This window comes from Balaenoptera borealis (assembly GCF_965194805.1).
Source record: "Balaenoptera borealis genome assembly, chromosome: 4".
NCBI classification, from domain to species: domain Eukaryota; kingdom Metazoa; phylum Chordata; class Mammalia; order Artiodactyla; family Balaenopteridae; genus Balaenoptera; species Balaenoptera borealis.
In genome coordinates, this window is record NC_138861.1 from 3,956,172 (window position 1) to 3,977,645 (window position 21,474).

Consider the following 21,474-nt stretch of genomic DNA (forward strand, 5'->3'; position numbering starts at 1 on the left):
GATGAATTGGGAGATTGAGATTGACATATATACACTTATATGTATAAAATAGGTAACTAATAAGAACCTGCTATATAAAAAATAAATAAATAAAACAAAATTAAAACAAGCAAAAAAAGAACTGCATTGCAGGGAAGAAAGAAAGAACAACTCAGTAGCCAGTAACTGGGCAAATATCACATCCTGGTTCCTTCACACGTCTGAATGAGAGGCTTTCCTGAGGAGACAGAGCCAAAAAAATATTGCCAAGACCTATGTCATCAACATATATGAAGAACTCATACACTCAGTATCATAAACTCAAACAACCTGATTAAAAAATGGGCAGAGGACAAGAATAGGCATTTTCCCAAAGAAGACATGCAGATGGCCAAGAGGCACATGAAGAGATGCTCCACATTGCTAACCATCAGGATAATGCAAATCAAAACCACAATGAGACATCACCTTACACCTGTCAGAATGGCCATCATCCAAAAGATAACAAATATATATATCGTCTGATATCACTCATATGTGGAATCTAAAAAATACAACAAACTGTGAATATAACAAAAAACAAAGAGACTCACAGTTATAGAGAACAAACTAGTGGTTACCAGTGGGGACAGGGAAAAGGAGAGGGGCAATATAGGGGTAGGTTATTAAGAGGTACAAACTATTATGTTTAAAATAAGCTACAAGGATACATTTTACAACACAGGTAATACAGCCAATATTTTATAATAACTATACATGGAGTATAACCTTTAAAAATTGTGAATCACTATACTGTACACTTGTAACTTATATAATATTGTACATCAACTATAATTCAATAAAAAATTATAATCACACATAAAAAAAAAGACAACAAATAACAGTTGTTGGTGAGAATGTGGAGAAAACAAAACCCTCCTACACTGTTGGAAGGACTGTTAACTGGTGCAGCCACTATCGAAAACAGTATAAAATTTAATTTTTCCTCAAAAATTAAAAATAGAGCTACCATATGACCCTGCAATTACACTCCTGGGCATATATCTGAAGAAAATGAAAACACCAATTTGAAAAGATACATGCACCCCAATGTTCATAGCAACACTATTTACAATAGCCAAGATATAGAAGCAACCTAAGTGTCCATCAATAGATGAATGGATAAAGAAGATGTGGTATATATATATAATGGAATATTACCCGGCCATAAAAAAGAATGAAATAATGCCATTTGCAGCAATATGGTTGGACCTAGAGATTGTCATACTGAGTGAAATAAGTCAAACAGAGGAAAACAAATAGTGTATATTTTCACTTATATGTGGAATCTAAAAAATAAGACAAATGAATAAATATAACAAAACAGAAACAGACTTACAGATACAGAGAAAAAACTAGTAGTTACTGTAGTAACTACTACAGTAGTGGGGAGAGGAGGGGAGGGAAGGGGCCAGTTAGGGGAAAGGGATTAAGAGGTACAAGCTACTAGGTATAAAATAAATAAGATAAAAGGAACATAGCCAATATTTTATAATAACTTTATATGGAGTGCAATCTATAAAAATATCAAATCACTATGTTGTACACCTGAAACTAATATAATATTATAAATCAACTATACTTCAATTAAAAAATGAGAGACTTTCCTTTAGGTACAGATACAACCTAAGACCCTTTCTAAGAACTGCCTTGTCACCAACGGGAGAGAAATGGCCTCATATGCCCAGGTAGAATAGGAAAATCTTAGTGATACTCACACAGCAGGAGAAAGTGGATTATAAACCTGTTAAGCAGTTTCAAAAATGCTATTTGTGAGAGGTATTGATAAGGCTTATTTGAAAGAGATTACAGCTTTTATTTAAAAATAACAAAACTGTAATAATATATCACCATGTTGAGATTTCAACTTTCTCTGACTATTACATGTAGTGTCTTGTTATGAAGGGCTTCATTCCTTCATTACAAGACTTTTGGGGGAAAAAAAATCATCCAGTTGTGCTTGATATTTGTTATAACCCAAATATCAGTCCCCCGTGTGTCTCCCATCCTCCAAGCTTCTGTGAATGACCTTTTCCTGTAGTAGAAAGATCTTCACAGAAGGACAAATAACAGATGATAACACTTATATGTGGAATCTAAAAAAAGGATACAAATGAACTTAGTTACAAAACAGAAGTAGAGTCACAGACTTAGAGAATGAACTTATGGTGCCCAGCGGGTAAGAGGGGGAGGGATACATTGGGAGATTGGGATTGACATATACACACAACTGTATATAAAATAGATAATCAACAAGGACCTACTGTATAACACAGGTTGCCCTACTCAATACTCTGTAATGACTATATGGGAAAAGAATCTAAAAAAGAATGAATATATGTATATGCGTAACTGATTCACTTTGCTGTACATCTGAAACTAACACAACAACACTGTAAATCTACTCTACTCCAAAAAAAAAAGACCTCGAGGCTTCCCTTAGAAACAAAGGCCACATCTGAGCTTGATAGAAGACAAACAGCCAAGAAGCGTCCCCACTTCAGCTGGCGGAGCAGCATGGCGAGACTCAAGGACTCAGGGGCAGTAGCAGGAGTGCATCTCCGTCACTGCACGTTGTATTCTAGGCCAGTGCAAAGAGACCCAGCACCACGGCATGGGAGAGAGACCTCAACCTCTGGACCCAGGCTTGTTAAGATGCATGGTTAGGGAAGCACCAGCCCGTCCCCTGTGTGGTCAGGGCACGCAGAATCCGGGGTCAGCCCCATCCTGAGAGTTCAGTGTTTACAACTGGGGAAGTACTAGACTCTTCCCCAGTATGGTCAGGAGCCTGGCATTCAGGACCTGTAATTACAGCTGTGTCACGTGACCAGATAGCACATTGGCTTCTGCAGTTGGAGAAAGCCCTGCTCCCTGCTGGCATGGTTGAGGGGCAGGGGTCCCAGCGTGTCACTGATGAGAATCGATTGCCTTCCACACAGGCCACAGCTGGAGTCCATGGAATTTTGCAGGCAGCCAACTCCCTCTCTGAGAGGCCAGCTGCAGGGATCAGTTTGGACAACCCCTATCTTAGAAGGAGGAAAAGTTTGGTCTGCAACTTAGGGAGAAGGAATGTGCACTGAATGAGAATTTTCCATTTGTTCAATATCTCTTGCTACATTCACGTATGACAAAAAAACCCTTGGAAGAAGATTAAGGTTTTGTCAACGGAATATGAGGGGAAGTGGTGTTTGACACTCGCTGGGATTCGGTGTAGGACACCGGGCTTGTTCCTTCCCTGTCACATTGGGTTATGGAACCAGATTATGGCCCTGATGCAGCTTTGATCAAACAGGTGATGACAAAGCCCTGAGGTCCATGAGTTGCCATCTAGAGGAGGGGCCCTGCTTAACTGGAGCTATTACCTGACAGGGAAATAAAATTCACTGCTCTTCAACCCACTGTGGTTTCGGGTCTCTGTCAAAGCAACTTAGCCTTCATGCCAATTAATTATAAATTGTTTGACAACGGTGAGGCACCAGGTAGTGTGGGCTGGAAACGTGCTATTTGTTTATATCATGGCAAAGTATTTTCTACCACTTTTACCTGGAAGACACACTGCCTATTCTAAGGGAAGTGGTTGGAAAGAACAGAATATGTTTTGGGTCCTCTTGGAAAGTTTTAGCAAGGACTTCAACAAAGAGCTCAGCAAGAATTAGCCAGTTTGAAATTAGAGATGGAAAGGAAAGAGTCCATATATCTGGAGCCTCGTAAGGTTAGAAGTGTTACCTACTTGGGAACTCCTCAAAAGTTTTTCTCAAAGACCCATTCATATTTTTCTGCAGAACAAAGGGAGACTGGTCTGTGGCAAAGACGAGGTTGGGGTGTGACTTTCCTACCCTCGCCTATGATTTCACGTGGCCTCAAGGTAGCCTTCATTAAGATGAAGAAGGGAAGGCAAGATTGACTTCAGAGGATAAGACATAAAGCAGTTTCAAGAAATATGGCTGGAAAAGAATGTTGGGTGTGGTCACAGCACGTGGAAAAGACTATAAAAAATATACCCAGAAGCATATGAAGATTTTGAAGGAATTGTGCTGCCAAAGAAATGATAAGCCTCACTTGTGAAAGCTTGTTAGCATTCAAACCCCAAGCCAGTTTTTACCTAGGGCATACTTTCTAATACCCACTTTGGATTTGGCTCTGGTAGTACTGGAAGGGAAAGAACCTCCGAAAAGGCAAAATTGAGTCCATAGGGACTTCCCTGGTGGCGCAGTGGTTAAGAATCCGCCTGCCAATGCAGGGGACACGGGTTCAATCCCTGGTCCGGGAAGATCCCACATGCCATGGAGCAACTAAGCCCGCGAGCCACAACTACTGAGCCCACGTGCCACAACTACTGAAGCCTGCACGCCTAGAGTCCGTGCTCTGTAACAAGAGAAGCCACTGCGATGAGAAGCCCGCGCACCGCAACAAAGAGTAGCCCCTGCTCGCCACAACTAGAGAAAGCCTGAGCGCAGCAACGAAGACCCAACACAGCCAAAAACAACAAAACAAAACAAAACAAAACCAAATTGAGTCCATAGAAGACATGAGAGTTATTTCCAGAGAGCAAGTTGGGCTAACCAGACAACTTCTTTCACTGCCAGGGTAATGTTTTATAATTTTCTGCCTGAGATTTGATCATTCCTATGCACTGGTGACTTCTGCGGGTTTCCTATTCTTCCCTTTCTCAAGTGGGAGTTTTATTATGATTATCGTGTTTCTGCCCCATCATTACATGCTGGGTGTGGGGCTGGGTAGAGTGGGGAGATTGGGCAGGTTAAAAAAATCTTTTAGTTTATAGGTACCTGAACTACCAAGGTCCCATACGAGCATGGCCTATAGTTTCCGGATTGTGAGCTGATTCAGTCCCCGGATGGGACTCCGGGTTTCTCCTTTGAGGGAAGCGTGTGATCTCCTTGTGGGAAGTAAGATGCACATGTGTTCCTGGTGAAAGTAAGGTTCTTGTCTCATTGCAGAAAGAAAGCAACGAGGCAGGGAGAGCAAGAAAATAAAGTGAGGATTTTTTTAAAGCAAGAATATGCTGTCAGAGGGAGAGTGGGCAGACAGGTGAGGGGCTGCCCTGGGTTTTTTCGTCCAGCTCCACCTTCCCGAGGGGAGGAGGGATTTTGTCCTTATTTAGACTTGATCAGAGGTGTCATGGCGTCAGTGCATCAGGGGGACTTCTTATCTGCAAGGCTAATTTCATCGCAATGGGAACGTAATGAGCAACAGGTTACATTGGGGTGCTGGAGATTCCCGCCTTTTCCCACCTTTCTTTGTGTGTCTCCAGGACACTTATCATCCCAAAATGTGTGGTTTCCTGTCAGTCTGGAGGTTCCTGCTTTCCTTTGTCTGCCCAAGGACCCCCGCTGTTTACAAGATGCGCGGTTTCCTGCCATGTGGCGCCTGCCCCCACTTTCTCTGCTCACATCTAGCTACCTTCCTGCTGTAACACATAGACATGGGGACGTCCAGAGAGCTGGGCTCTGGCAGAGACTACCAGCCACCTGCCAACATCCATTATCCATTTCTCCATATTCACACAGGTATGATACACTCACGGCTGGCCTGTTAGATCACATTTCCCGGCCTTCCTTGAAGTTCACAATGACTGTTAACATGTAACTGTTCTAGCCAAAGGAATGTGAGCCATTTTTGGTCAGGGCCTCTCCTACATTCCGCTTCTCCTTCCCATTTGCTGGAATCTAGTCTGAAGGTAGATTCATCTTTGATTGTGCAGAGGTTGACAATGGTGTAAGGGGTGATGGAGCAGTGAGACTGAAGAAAACCGAACTATTCTCCCCAAACTGGCTGCTCATAGAGCTATTACATGAGGACAAAATCAACTTAGTTACTCTTTAAGCCAAGGTACTCTTGGAATCTTTGTTACAATAGCTTTGCCCTCACCCTAGCAAATACAATCTGAAATAAAATTCATATTTAGTGGCAAGACAGGAAAAATGTAAACATAAAACAATCCTTCTCTGCCCTTTGGCCTCCTCTCTCCCCCCACTGTGCATTGTGTATCTGCCTTATGCTTCGACCAGACCTCCCCCATCAACAGGAATACCTGCTCAACCATAAAGAACAACATTCTCCTTGCATCAACAAGACAGCTCCTTAAAGATAAGATTCCTTCTTGATCTTATAAGGGGCCACAGGACCCACCACGATGATGCTTAGATCTGGGTCATGTAAACTGTCAATAATTACATCATTTGATGTGCAGTCCTCTGTGTCAAAAGACTTACATAACTGTGCCTTGACTTCTAACAGGTGGAACAGTTCTTAGAGCTTTCTGAGATGCTCTTCCTGGGTTTTAATCCTCAAATTTGGCTTGAATAAAATTCTCCATTTCTTTCTTAGATCGACTGATTAATTTTTCATTGACAAGACCTTTATTACATTTCCCCTGAAGGGTAGCAGAATATGCCACCCCAAAGCACACCACTTTGACATTAGGACTCTTTTGCGTTGAAGGCAATTCAGAAGCAGATATAAGAAAAACTCTCTGCCTTCCCCTTATTTGCCTAATAGTGGGACATAAATTTGTAAAGGTGCCCTCCCGCCCCACTAGGAAGGACAGAGGTTTTAATCACTGGAGACAATTCTAGACCCTTATCAGCTCAGCGGTGGCATCAGAGGAATCTACATAACAAACTTGGCTAAAACAAGCCCTTATCTTTCATTAGTTTCCACATGTGCTTACCTTCCACAACCTGCCATCCTAGACACTCTTTTCTTTGTCTCATCGCTTCTCTAAACGTTTACTGTTCTTTTGTTAAGATGCTAGATAAGCCCAGATTCTATCCATCCATTGCTGAGTGTTCCCATGTGTATGCGCGATACACATGTTCATACACTTCTGTTTGTTTCTTTCTTGTTAATCTGTTTTTTGTCCATCTAATTTATAGAGCCCCAGCTGGAGGACCTCTGAGGGTAGAGAGAAAAATATTTTTTTCCTTTTCTACACCCCCATGTGCTCGTACAAGGAACTTGTGTTTATTAGCATTTTGCTGAAGAAGATACGCGAAGGATGGCAAGAGTTTAACATTATAGTGAAGGATCAGCATAGCTTAGAGCTTTAAACAGAACGTTAGATTTGTATTTTTTCTAATGCCCCTTGCTTAGGACTCTCATGGGGACTTCTCATTGGCACACTTTACTTGGTCCCCGGCCTCCTAATTTCCAGGTCCAACACCTCAGCACTCATATTCGATGCTTCATCATGGTGTCTGACCTGCCTAACTACACTTTCCTTCCTGAATTGTTCACTCCTCCGCTCGTGCTATTTTGCCCTCATGACAAAACTACATGGCAATCTCCTTGCTGGCCTTTCGCCCCAACCCTTTAATGAAAATATTTCTCAAGGGTGAGTTCTTGACTCTCTTTTCATTCTGCACTGTCCCTAGGGAATCGTGGTCATTTTCCTTCTTTAGAGGTCAGTTCCGTGGGGATTATCCCCAAACCTACTTCTCTGGCTCTGACTTCTCTCTTGGGCCCCATCTCGCATTTTGGACTGCCTAGTATCTCTGACAGATAGGTGTTTTACCAGATCAAACACACGTATTTATACATTTGACAGATGTTTTAGACATCTATTAAATACTGTGCTGGGCATTAGGAGTACAGTGACAAGTGAAATGGATAAGATTCCTGCCTATTGAAGCTTGTAGTCTATTGAGTAAGGAAGAACTGGATGGTGTGGATTTAGAGAACGTTCTGGGCAGAAGGTATAAATAAACCTGAATACAGGCCCTGTGGTAGAAGGGACGGAAATGTCGAGGAGCTTAAACATCAGGGTGGTTCTAGCAGAAGGGAGAAAGTAAAGCAAGGTTCCAGAAGCATAGGACAGGCCATACAGGGCTTGCAAACCACATCAAGAGTTTGCTTTTTATATTGAGAGGTACTGAAAGCTGTTTGAGATGTTTTATACAGACTTGATCATATTTTCATTGAAAAGATCCCTCTGGCTCTGGGGAATGGATCAGGTGTTTGAAGAGGAGCAGTGGTAGATTAAAAACTAAAGGCTACAAGGGGTATTTAGTAGGTAAGATAGGATTTGGTGAGAAGTTGAATATGGCGGGGGGAGGGGAGAAAGGAAGATATTATGGATAATTGCTAGGTTTCTGGGCTTGGATAATTGAACAGATGGTGGTGCATTCACATAGACAGGAGATGTTGGAAGAGGACCAGGTTTGAAAGGGAATATAGGTGTTAAATAGGCAGTTGATATAAGGGTTTATTTCTTACAGTAGAGATGTGGGCTGGAGATGTGAATTTGTGATTTTTATATAGTAATTAGACTGAGGATGTGGATGAGATTTCCCAGGAAAAGAGTATATAGTGAGAGGGAGAGCGGCCAAGAGAGGAACTCCAAACCTTAATGGCTCCGTAGAGGAGACTGAGCCAGGAAATACGGCCGAGAAGGGGTGGTCAGGGCAGTTGGAGGAAAATCAGGAGTGGAAAACAATGTTTTAAGAAACAGGGTAGGGCTTCCCTGGTGGCGCAGTGGTTAAGAATCTGCCTGCCAATGCAGGGGTCACGGGTTCGAGCCCTGATCTGGGAAGATCCCACATGCCACAGAGCAACTAAGCCCGTGTGCCACAGCTACTGAGCCTGCGCTCTAGAGCCTGCGAGCCACAACTACTGAGCCCACGTGCCACAACTACTGAAGCCCGCATGCCTAGAACCCGTGCTCTGCAAGAAGAGAAGCCACCGCAATGAGAAGCCCACGCACCGCAACAAAGAGTAGCCCCCGCTCGCTGCAACTGGAGAAAGCCCGCGTGCAGCAACGAAGACCCAACACAGCCAAAAATAAACAAATAAATAAATTAAAAAAAAAGAAACAGGGTATTATGGACTGAATGTTTGTGTCCCCCCAAAATTCATATATTAAAATCCTATTAAAATCCTAACACCCAACGTGATGGGCCTAGGAGGTGGAGCCTTTGGGAGGTAATGAGGTCATGAAGGGGGAGCCCTCGTGAATAAGATTACTGTCCTTAAAAGAGAGACCCCAGAGAGCTCTCTTGGCCTCTTAGATGGCCATCTCCAAACCAGGAAATGGGCCTTCACCAGATGCCGGTTCTGTAGGTGTCTCCGTCCTGGACTTCCAGCCTCCAGAACTGTGAGAAACAGATGTCTGTGGTGTAACCCACCCCATCTACGGTACTTTGTTGTAACAGCCTGAACGGACTAAGAGAGAATGCTCAACATTGTTGCATGCGGCTCAAGGTATCATGTAGCAGGTCCAGAACATCCACTGGATCTAGCGGAGTAGAGGTCTCTTGTGATGTTAGTGAGAATCCTTCCAAAGGATAAGTTAGGGAGATTGGGATTGAGTGCACGCTGTTATATTTAAAAATAGATAACCAACAAGGACCTACTCTGCTCAAAATTCTGTAAAAACCTAATTGGGAAAAGAATTTGAAAAAGAACAGACACATGTATATGTATAACTGAATCACTCTGCTGTACACCTGAAACTAACACAACATTGTTAACTATAATCCGATATAAAATAAAAAGTTTTTAAAAAAAAGGAATAATGGGGTGAGAGCCAGATTAGAGATGTCGGGAAAGTGAGTGAGAAGATAGAAGGGAGATGGTTCTGGGAAGGAAGAGACAGGGCAGAGGCTGGAATGTAGGGTGTGGGAAGGTGTGCGCATTAGTTTTGATGAGAACTAGTTGGACGTGTTTAAATAGGAATGGGAAGGATTCAATTGGGAGGGAAAGATTGAATTCAAGATAAAGTAAGTCTGAATCCCCATCCTCCACTCTTCCCCTGTAGGCCGCTCAGATTACCTTAGAGAAGAGCTTTCCAGCTCGAATAGAAGGATAGCTAGAGCTGTAGGTAACGTGGTATGTTTGGTAGAAGTAGACAGAGGGTTCTAGTTTGATGTTTTTATTTTTATGGAAAATAGGAAATAAGGTTATTTCCTGAGAGTGAGAAAAGTAGTTCTGTGACTGTGTGTGTGTGTGTGTGAGACTGTGTGTGTGTGTGACTGTGTGTGTGAATGTGTGACTGTGTGTGTGACTGTGTGTGACTGTGTGTGTGTGACTGTGTGTGTGAGACTGTGTGTGTGACTGTGTGTGACTGTGTGTGTGTGTGACTGTGTGACCGTGTGTGTGTGACCGTGTGTGTGCGTGTGACCATGTGTGTGTGACTGTGTGACTCTGTGTGTGTGTGTGCGCGCGTGTGTGTGCGTTTAGGGTGGTGTTAGTAGGAGGATTCAGAGGACTAGAGAAGTATAGGGAGGTTTCCAGTTTTCTATCACTGCATAACAAACCACCTCAAAATGCAGTGGTTTAATCATTTAATTGTGCTCACGGACTCCATGACTCAGGGATCTGTACAGAGCACGTGGGGATAGTTCACCTCTACCCCATGATGTCTGGGGCCTCAGTCAGAAAGATGTGAAGGATGGGGGTAACCTGATGGCTGGGGCTGTTATCTTATGGAAGACTCTTCATTTACATGTCTGGCAGTTGATCCTGCCCCTTTGCTGAGACCTCAGCTAGGTCTGTAAAGTGGACATAGACGTGTGCCCATCCCGCGGGTCTGGTCTTCCTCACAGTACAGTGGCTGGGTCCTAAGAGTGAGTGCCTGAAGAGACTGCAGGAGGAAGCTGCCAGTTTCTAAGGCCTGGCCTCTCCGCCTGGATGGGAGCCTTAGTTCCTGCCGAAGAACTCAAAGATATTGTTCGGTGTGTGCCTTGAGGATCCGGAACCAGGACGCTGCCCCAAGGCTGCACTATTGTTTCCTGACGGCCCCTCCCTTGTCTCTGCAGCCCCTCCCTTCCCTGATTAGCGACTCTTTGAACCTGCCCTTTGGAACTCAGGGAAGGTCCGGAGGCTGAATGAAGCCTATTTCCTACAAACAAGAAATGGGGGACACGGAAAGGATATGTACCAAGGAGCCCCACAAGATCCTGCTTGGTTTCACAAGGACTGACAAATGGACAGTATGGAATTGGACATTTTATCAGTTGCAATCCTGGCTAATCACTAAACAATTGGATACTGATCTCAATGCGGTGGTTAAAAATAGCTGATTCACTAGGGTGATAGCTGAGGATCCTGCTAAGTCTGTGTGTTACGCGTGGGAAGCAGTTTTCTCCTCCATCCCTGTGTTACACAGCTCACAGTTGTAGCCACCGTCCTCCGCCTCCCCCCCCCCCCCCCGCTTAAGTCTTTGTCTGCAGCTCCTTTATAATGCCAGGCACTTGGGCTAAAAATAGCCGTTCCATTTTCTTGTGGCTCCACCCAGGTTCATGCGCCTGCTTTCCCTGCGTCCCAGGAGGCCATATCCACAGCAAGGGTTTTTTAGCAAGCCTTTGTATTTCTTCCCCTCCAGCTACAGACGACCCACCCCGCCCCGCCTCTGCAGGGCTGCGGGCAGCTTTCCTAAATAGCGCCTTGGAGTAAATGCCCAGCGGCGTTGGCGCCCTGACCCGGACTCCTGGAGGGAGTGGACACCGGAGGAAACATTCAAGAGGAAAAAGGGCCCCTGCCTAGGGAAGCAGTCTCTCTGAATCTTTGTAGAAGGTTGAGAGACCTTGCTAGAGAGATCAGGGGTGATGCCACGTGAAAGGGAAGCCCAAACAATGGGAGGTCACCAGACAAAGAAACAGGAAGGGGCTTGTAAGGAATTCGTCGTCCTGATTCTAAGATGTACATTTTTTTTTTTTTTTTCATATTTCAGTGTTGCACATGTCTCAACATAGCGTACAATGGCTGGGCACGCTTCACATCGTGGTGGTGTTTCTTCTCTCCCCTGCTAGCCTTCTAGCCCCGCTCCACCCCAGAAACAAAGGCATTTTTAAAGTGCAGGCAGTGCCTCGTCCAATGGATGGTGAACAGATTTGATGAAACAATATATTCCCCGAGGTAAATTCAGCACGGCCCAGGGTTTACCTGCAGCCTTGTGAACTAAGAATCTTAATTTGCAAGCACACGAAAGGACTTTTTCTAAGAAAAAATCTACTATTTACTTGGCTTACAAAGATGGAAGTTTAAATTTAGACTGTCCATTGAACAGACCTAACAGACACACTGGGAGGGGTAGAGGAATATTCAGGTCAGACCAACAATTTCCCTCCTACAGTCGGCCCCGGACGCAGAAGCCTCTTTTTCATCAGAGGGCTGAGTGGGTCTCACAGGACAGAGAGCCTTGCCCACAGGCATACGATACTCCTCGGCCTCTGTGACTTTCCCCTCCAAACCTCCTTTGAGGCACCTCCACTAGCCCTTTCTGACGACTCTGGTTTTTTCTCTCTATTTTTTCTTGGGAATCCAGGCAGGTAGTATTAAAAAACAAAAAACAAAAAATAACTTTTTTAAAAGAAGAGTTTTAAAAATCTCTGGGTAGAACTATTCTACCCTTCGGTGTTAATCCTTTGAAAGCACACACCCTTTTTTTTTCCTTTTGAAAACACACCCTCTTAAATAGGAGTGTATGATCTGTATCCATATATGATCTATATCTATATCTATATATCTATGTCTATATCCATACAGGAAAATATTTTGCTTTAGCTACACTCAGAAATACAGCCTTGAGAGATTCTCTGTTTCTTTACGGCATCCATTATATTACATCATTGATTCTCAACCTGGGCTTCAGATGACCTGCCCACCATACCCCCTGACCCCTTTTATTCAGGTGAAGAGTTATTTTTGTACATTATGTGACACGGACCATATAGTATTACTCTTTCATGCCTGGTTTCTTTCACTCAATATAATGTTTGTACGAACATCAGTGTTGTTGCATGTAGTTGTAGGTTGTCAGATGTCGTGAGTGTGTAGGGTTTCATTATACGAATACACCAGTTTATTTATCCTCTCAACTGTTGATGGGCATTTGGGTAGTTTCCAGTTTTTGGCTATTTTGAATGCTGCTATGAACATTCTAGCACATGCCTTTTGGAGATCATATGTACACATTTCTGTTAGGTTTATACCTAGGAGTGAAACAGAAACGGTGTACCTCAGATTGGGACTAGAACCCACAGGGCCAAGACTCGAACCCGGCCAAAACCCACAGTCTCCCAACTGAGATCACACTCCTGGTTTCAGGACTTAATGAAGCTCAGGTTCTTGATGTCTCATCGCAGAAAGAATTCAGTGAGAGACAAAGTGATGGGTAAGAAGTGGATTTATTTAGAGAGAAACACAATCCACAGACAGAGTGTGGACCATCTCAGCAGGTAAAAAAGGCCTGGGGAGAAACACGTTCCATAGACAGAGTGTGGGCCATCTCAGAAGGTGAGAAAGGCACCAGGGTATGTATGGGGTTGTCAGTTTTTATAGGAGTGGGTAATTTCATAGGCTAATAAGTGGGAGAAGTATTCCAGCTATTTAGGAAGGGCAGGGGTTTCCAGGAACTGGGCCACCACCCACTTTTTGATGTCTTGGAACTGGCATGGCACCTGTGGGTGTGTCATTTAGCTTGCTTATGTGTTACAATGAGTGTATACTGAGGCTCAAGGTCTAGTGGAAGTTGACTCATCCGCCATCTTGGACCCATTTGGTTCTAATCAGTTTATGTCATGTCCTTGGGCTATGTCATTCTTTCAAAAGTTGTACCCTGCCTCCTTCCCTCCTATTTCAAAACTGATGAATTAAAAGTTTTGCCTATATTCAAGCTAAGTATATATAGAATATTTTCTTTAAATGAACATCAGGCCATGTGACTCACCTTTTGAAACCCTCACTGACTCGCCTTTTTTTTTTTAATTTATTTGTTTATTTATTTATTTTTGGCTGTGTTGGGTCTTCGTTTCTGTACAAGGGCTTTCTCTAGTTGCAGCAAGCGGGGGCACTCTTCATGGTGGTGCGCGGGCCTCTCACAATTGCGGCCTCTCTTGTTGCGGAGCACAGGCTCCAGACACGCAGGCTCAGTAGTTGTGGCTCACGGCCCTAGTTGTTCCGCGGCATGTGGGATCTTCCCAGACCAGGGCTCGAACCCGTGTCCCCTGCATTGGCAGGCAGATTCTCAACCACTGCGCCACCAGGGAAGCCCACTGACTCACTTTTATAGTTTTTTGAAAGTGAAAACATTATAACATGCTTTTCCAAACCAAATATTAAAGTTAATATTTAATTTTCAACATAGTCTTAAATTCTACATGCATAATCCTGAATATCTAAACCATGTGTTAAACAGCTGAATACATTCTACTGACACTTCAGATCTTCAGACACCAACAATCTATTAATATAGATATTACTCCAGGACACATTTGGATAGAGGTCTTAGATCATTTTTAAGCTCACTTGAAGAGCACCAATCATTAACAATCATTTCTGCATTTTATTCATAGACACTGATACAATTTACGTTAAATATTTTCTTTAAAAATGAATGTGTGTTAAAGTAGTTTCAGCATTAGAGTAAGCTTTATTCCAATCTCTTTGTTAAAAAACACATTATTTTCACAATATCAAAATCTACTTTTCAGTGATCTGTGCCATCATTGCTACAGATACTTTTTTGAGTTATCAGAATTATTTTTTAAAAAAGAGAAATGATCCAGTTCCGGTCCGTACATCTTATACCCCCTTCACATCTAACACACACAGCCCTACGGCTCATGCGATAGGCGGTGTCTGGCCAAAGGGCCCTGGAGGACCCGACTGTGTCTAATTCCTTCTCTCAGTCATGTTTTCTCCTGTTATTTGTCTGGATGCTTTTCCCTCTGTTTTGAATTTTCTTATTGTCCGATCCCCTGTCCTACACACCCACAGTCCACACAGCTCAGCTCCGAATGGGGAACCTCTTCTCATCCTGCAAATGTCACCTTTTTGGGATCATGGTTATCTAAGCAAGCACCTCCATTTTATTTTTGCTACTTCTATCAAATTTCTTCATAGCGCTTGCGACAAATTTGAAAGTCTATACTAATTTTTCGTTTTTGCTCGTCTGTGTCTTCTTCTAGCCTTGGGGGACTTTAAAAAAAGTACCTATGTGTATGCCCCACTCCCAGATATCCTGATATAATTCATTTGGTGGGGATCCTGGCCTTTTTTTAAAAAAAAAAAAAAACCTCCCAAGCTAATTAAAATGCCACATACACATCATTACAAATAAATACTGGAGGTGTGATATAAACAATTTTTATTGATGGATGTATACAATTCAAAATACTTGGAGACCACTGGAACAGCCCATACAGCACCTCATTTGGCATCTTAGGGAACCATGTTACAGAGAATCTCTGAATTAGGTTCACTGTTATACAGCTGGTTACTGCTATAGCCGGGACTACTCCAGTTTCCAGTCTCATTGCTTTTCCACTGCAATGCAAGCTCTGGGTGTTTCATATTCTAATTATTTGTGCATGTCTGTATCCCTCACTGAACTGTAGCAGCTGGGACTGCATCCTTTTCATAATCTCACTCTCCATAGAACAGCTACATGTAATTCTCTGCTCACAGTAGACTGTCAGTAAATGTGTTGAGAGCAAATAATATAACCATTCAGATCACTTACATGACGTCTATATAATATGCTTCATTGAGCTGGTTTTGACATTTTATACCTTGAGCACTGATATTTCACTATTTCAGAATCTTCTTCTTTGCACAATAAAGAGTTGAATCAATTTTAGAGCCTTGAAGCCAAAGAGGTTTGAGGATGCTTGACATTACAGTACTGTGTCTGGAGTATTAAGTATCAGTAACAACAGGGATTATCTTGGTCTATGGTTGGACTATTTTTAGCCGTAATATTGGGAATAAAGAGTCTCCTAAATCAGACTGGTCATTTCAGTAACTACACGGTACTATGAATTTAGGGGCATCACTTGACTTACAGTATTTGCCTCAAATTAAAAAGAAAAAAATCGTTGTACAGTTAAGTATTTTCTGATGTTTCGTATTTTGTAAAAAAGAAAAAACAATAGTCAAACATTCAAGCTATTGTCTTAAATTAATGAGGTAGTTCTGGCTCTAAGGATTTTTGGACTGGGCTCTTTGCAAATAGAGTGAAAATATAATTGTCAATAAAATCCAAGAAACTTTGTGGTTGGAAATATACGGTAAGCTACCTTCTCTTAGCTGGTATGGAGGTTGGGTTTCTAGGAAACAGAGTACCTGGTAATTTTTTATTTGGCAAGATTAAATTCCATTAGAAAACAGAGGGTTAGGGGAAAACAACTAAAATAGCATTAAAAGAATTTAATGTCAAGCATATAACAATAAAAACTTTAAAAAAATTCACAATAAATAAAAAGCACAAAAGGAGCCTGTTTCATCAGTATAAGAGTCTGCTCCAGAACAATCCTCTTTAATTGAGGAAACATTGCTCTTGGCTTGATGATCTGCTGAAACCATAGGTTTTGCTTTATATGAAATGTGCTTCATTGACAATTTTCCAAGCTGGCCTTTGCTGGCTTGAGCGGTAAAGTCTTGCGCTCTTGCATTCTTGTTCTTGCACGTCTTGGCAAAATGCTAAGCTCCTCACAAGTTATTGTGGTGCCCAAGGGCATGCTTTCCAGGCTTGATCTTCTGGCCATTTATGGAGAGAGTTACGTAGAGACGAATCTCCCAGCACTTTGCTCAGCCTCGCCCTCCTGAGAAGCAGGGATGGGGGGCGGGGGTCAGTGTGTGCCGATTAGGAACTTTAAATCTGTGAATAACAATAAAAACCCGACTGGGCAAAACCACTGCTGGAAAGGCTTATGATACTTGCATGTCACCCTTTCTACCCTTAAGGTCCTTGGGAGCAGTGTTTTCCCATCTTTACATCTCTAGCTCTTGTTAGAATGTCAAGTGACTGTCGCTGCTTACTATGCAGTTGTTGAATGAATTATGCATGTGACGTTGTGGGGTTATTGTATGAGAATAGCCCCTTCGTTGTCTCTTGCTCCTTAACAAATCACCTTTTCTCTGTAATTTTTGCAGCCTTCTCCGGGGTCAAATCGGAAAGCAAATTAATGTTTGTTGCTCATTGTCAGTGGGAATTTACTCAGTGGAAGTAGTTTATCCACCGCATGAAATGTAGGGCACTTCCCATACCTTCTCCCCTCACACTCAGGGACTAAAATGTTGGTTGGTCAGTAATTAATTAATTAATTAATTATTATTTTAAAAATAAATACATTAATTAATTTATTTTTGGCTGCGTTGGGTCTTCGTTGTTGCACGCGGGCTTTCTCTAGTTGTGGTGCGCGGGCTTCTCATCGCGGTGGCTTCTCTTGTTGAGGAGCACGGGCTCTAGGCGCGCAGGCTTCAGTAGTTGTGGCACGTGGGCTCAGTAGTTGTGGCTCGCGGGCTCTAGAGCGCAGGCTCAGTAGTTGTGGCGCACGGGCTTAGTTGCTCTGCGGCATGTGGGATCTTCCTGCACCAGGGCTCGAACCCATGTCCCCTGCATTGGCAGGTGGGTTCTTAACCATTGCGCCACCAGGGAAGCCCTGGTCAGTAACTAAAATGCCCCATTGCATTAATAGTAAAACTTCAATTCTACTTACACTAAATGAGTTCTTCCTGCTTAAGGAAAGGGGGGTGTGGTCAGGAGACGAGGAGAAAGGAAGGGTCTGGATTCTGATCAGATGCTGGTTTCCTCTGGGCTTGGCCCAAGTTCAAAGCTTGTTCTTTTCCTCGTGGTCCCTCCTGGACTCCATCTCTCGGGATTTCTCACCAGCAGCTCCCTTGACCCAGGCTAATGCCTCTTTGCTCCTGCCAGGCACTTTATGGTAAATAAATTCATGTTCTCTGCCCCAGTGTCTTCCTGTAGGGCATGCAAAACAGCCACTCCTCATTCGATGAATCTCTACTCTGCATTTTCCCAGGCAGATACTGAATCACCAAGGATCCTACGTGACATCAATCTTCTGTTGAATCCCTCTTGGCTTGTGGTGCAAGGAGGGGTTTACTTGGGATTGTCCTGCTTATGGCATGGACACTCCTGATTCCCTAGAGCCCCTCCCTGGGATGCAAAAGTCCTGGTTTTCCGCAGTGGGTATGGCAGGTTGGGAGAAAAGCGCAAAACCCACCCCCAAATAGGGACTGAAGACAACATAATCTCAGTGCTGAACAGATATGGCGCAGATTATCCGTCTCCCATAATTGCTGTCACAGTCATGATTTGTGGGACACGAAGTGGCAACAGAGACTCTCTCCTTGACCAAACTAATCGGGCTCCTCTGAGCCCTCTTCTTGACCAGGCCTCAACTTTGGCCCACGAGGATTGCAGGCTCTCAGCACTGCACTGTGACTTCATCCATTCTCCACACTAAGAGATGTGAACAAACACGAGTCTCGTTTCTAACAGCTCAAGGTCACGTCCCTAAGACGATGACTGCAGCTGCCTTAAGAATCTGCCTGTGAAAGCCCAGCACTGTCAAAGGGATTTACTGTCTGTTCCAGCCAGTACCTCCCTATAGACCCTTGACCTCCCTTTTCTTAGAAGCATTTCCTTTAAAAACAACAACAACAAAAACCTTGCAATTATAAATCCTTTCTCTATCCTTTTGCAATTTATCTTTTACAACCCAGAGATGTCTTCCTCAAGAACCCGGGGTCATCCCTTTGAAATGGAAGCATCGGGAGCCTCTGTGGAGGGCGGGAGCCTAAATTTGGTAAGCACACAGGTGGCTAATCACATCGACTTCCCCCTTTTGAACCCTCAAAGCTTTTCCTTTAGCTCAGCCCAGCACTTCAGAAGCCTCCTGCCTTTTGTTTTGGCAGAGTTGAGCTGAGTTTAGACTGAGTTCTCTCCCCCATTGTAGAATTACTGAATAAAATCTGCCCTACACTACTTTAACTGGTGCCCAGCTTTGTTTCCTTCTGACAGCGTGCAACGTAACTGTGTGTAATCGCGAGTGTTAACTGTCCGTCTTTGATTTCAGATTGACTATGCTTTGTACTGAGATAGAGCTAGCTTAATTTTTTAAATGGTGAATACTGTGGCTGTGTTTTCTAGGGATTCAGTTCACGAAAACGAGAACCATGACAATGGCCAGTGCCAGCATACACAGACATCACTGAAAAAGAATAACTGTGTCATGTTGATGACAGACAGAAGAATACGTAAAACCGAAGGAAGGAGGTAAAAAACCAAAACAGAGCATACTGCACAATATTCGGAAAAGAATTTAGGACTGGGCATGGTGGAGAAGGGGACGTGAAAGCTGTCGACGAAAATTCAATTAATGATCAAGTTAAGAAGAAAAAAAGGGAATTTTATATGAGCCAAACTGAGAATTATAACCCGGGAGACAGACTTTCAGAAGCTCTGAGAACTTGTTCCGCCTGTTAGAAGTCAAAGGCATAGTCATATACATTTTTGAGACAAAGAATGGTACATCAAAATGACGTACTGATATTTTACATAAAGTTCACCAAGGATACATGGTCCAGGTAAGCAGCTACAAAGTGAACGGCAAGGGCCATGACCCCCTACACAGCTGGGAAAGAAGGCTGTTCTTTTAAGAAGTTACATTGCTAGCATCAAAGAAAGGGAAAAAATATTGATCTTTAAGGTCAGCTGGCACTCCCATCTTTGAGGAGCTGTGGGTAATGTGTAATGCAGAGGCACCTTGCACATGGGGAGGGAGGGGCCCCAAACAAACACAGAGAGAGAATTTTATGTTTAATTTTTTCTTGTCCTGCCTTAAAATATAAATTTTATTTCATCAAACCCCATATGGAGCTCGATTTTCACAAGTCTGGGATAAGCTGTGCAAGTACATCTAAATCAATGAAAAATTTTATTAATTCCCCCAAAGGCACCAACGCTCATTAGAAAATATTTGCCGTTGAATTAGCTTGGGCATTCTACAGGAATGAACATTATGGCTATTGTTCCGTTGATTGTTCTATGAAGCCCAGTGAAATCACATTTCCAGAGTAGAGGCTGCAACTTAAAATGTCTAATGGTTGAACAAAAAGGGAAATTTTGATAACAGATATTTTGACCCCTTACAGGGTAGAGCTGATTCTGTCAGATTGCACCAACAATCATGCTTTCCTCAGTGTATCAAGTGATGTGTTGAACCATGGCAACAGAAAATGTTCCTGCTAGCACTTAGGTACTTTGATTCAAAAAATGGAGTTTCAAATCTTCTTAAACTCTTTAAAGATTTTTTTTAAATTATTTTTTTTGGAGTATAGTTGCTTTGCAATGTTGTGTTAGTTTCTGCTGTACAGCAAAGTGAATCAGCTACACATATACATATACCCCTTTTTTTTGGATTTCCTTCCCATTTAGGTCACCACAGTGCACTAAGTACAGTTCCCTGTTTCCAGTATGTTCTCATTAGTCGTCTATTTTATACATAGTATCAATAGTGTATATGTGTCAATCCCAATCTCCCAATTCATCCCACCCTCCCCCTTTCCCCCTTGGTATCCATACATCTGTTCTCCACGTCTGTATCTCTATTTCTGCTTTGCAAATAAGATCACCTTAATGAAACCACAGAAAATATTGAATAAAAGATTATTGATACCTTGCCTAAAAACAGACTAGACTTTGCTCATTCATCTGCATATTCCACAGCGCAAATGTAAATGCTGGCAAATTCTGTTCAATCCATACACTTCTTACCTGCTAAAAGTCCAGCACACCTTGTATATAACACTGAGAAGATGGGTGTACTTTGCTTTCCTGTGACAATGGGGCCTTTGTAATGAAAGGTTTTGGTCACTCTTCAGTTTCTCAAAATCCACAGAAGCGATTCATGAGACTTTGTGCAGAAACGGAAGGAACTAGCCCCTCAGGCATGTGTCCACAAGCTGGTGTCAGTGTTGTTGGCCACAGAGAAAATGTAAAAATATCGGTCTGCTGTAAAATCAGCACATTTTCCACTTTAGTTTTTTAGAGTTTGGGTCAAGAAGAGTGTCTTCCTCTAATGTGGAAATACACTGAGGGTAAAAAAAGGAGAAAGGATTACAAACAGAAATGTATGTGCTGTTTTTCCAAAACTGCTTGATGATCTTTGGAAGCACACCAGAGGCTTTAATAAGGATGAGCTTGACTGCACCTGGGTGCTCAGTGCTGTGTGGGATGCAACCAAAACTCATATAGAAAAAAAAAAAACCCCAAAAGGCTGATTTCTTTGGAAAAAATATTGCTTCAAAACTCAAAATGAAGTCTCCAGAAGGAAACAGCCAAGTTAAGCAGAACCTTCTTGATTTATTTACTAACACTGTAACTTACTTGGAATGCAACTTTGCTATCCGAAGTTCAAGTGACCTCTGTGCTTCAAAGCCATTTTTCCTGAGAAACAGAAGTTTAACTTATGGTGACATCTGATGTGCATATGTGTTTACAGTGAAGGGCATTTTAGACCTGGAAGAGCCCGTATGACAAATTAGTAGATGCAAAGGACCCAGCTGACAAACTCCTGGGCTACCTACACGACCCTGTAGATACAATGTGGGTGGACAGTTTTGGAGATTTGGAAGCGCATTCCTACAGCTAAAACCCTGCCATTGCTAATAGACAAAATCCCAAGCTTTCTC

The 21,474-nt window shown here is 42.8% G+C and overlaps 1 protein-coding gene across 2 annotated transcripts in view; it reads left to right on the forward strand.

Moving 5' to 3' along the window:
* LOC309628596 (uncharacterized protein) overlaps positions 1-21,474 on the forward strand; it is a 330,271-nt gene that overhangs the window by 14,053 nt on the left and 294,744 nt on the right. For both annotated transcript variants that reach the window (XR_014244570.1, XM_082391826.1), the window contains exon 4: positions 18,932-19,368. Coding sequence is in view for 1 of the 2 variants with exons in the window: in XM_082391826.1 (XP_082247952.1) it covers positions 19,307-19,368 (62 nt within the window). In the remaining variant the exon portion in view is untranslated. The remainder of the gene's footprint in view (positions 1-18,931; positions 19,369-21,474) is intronic.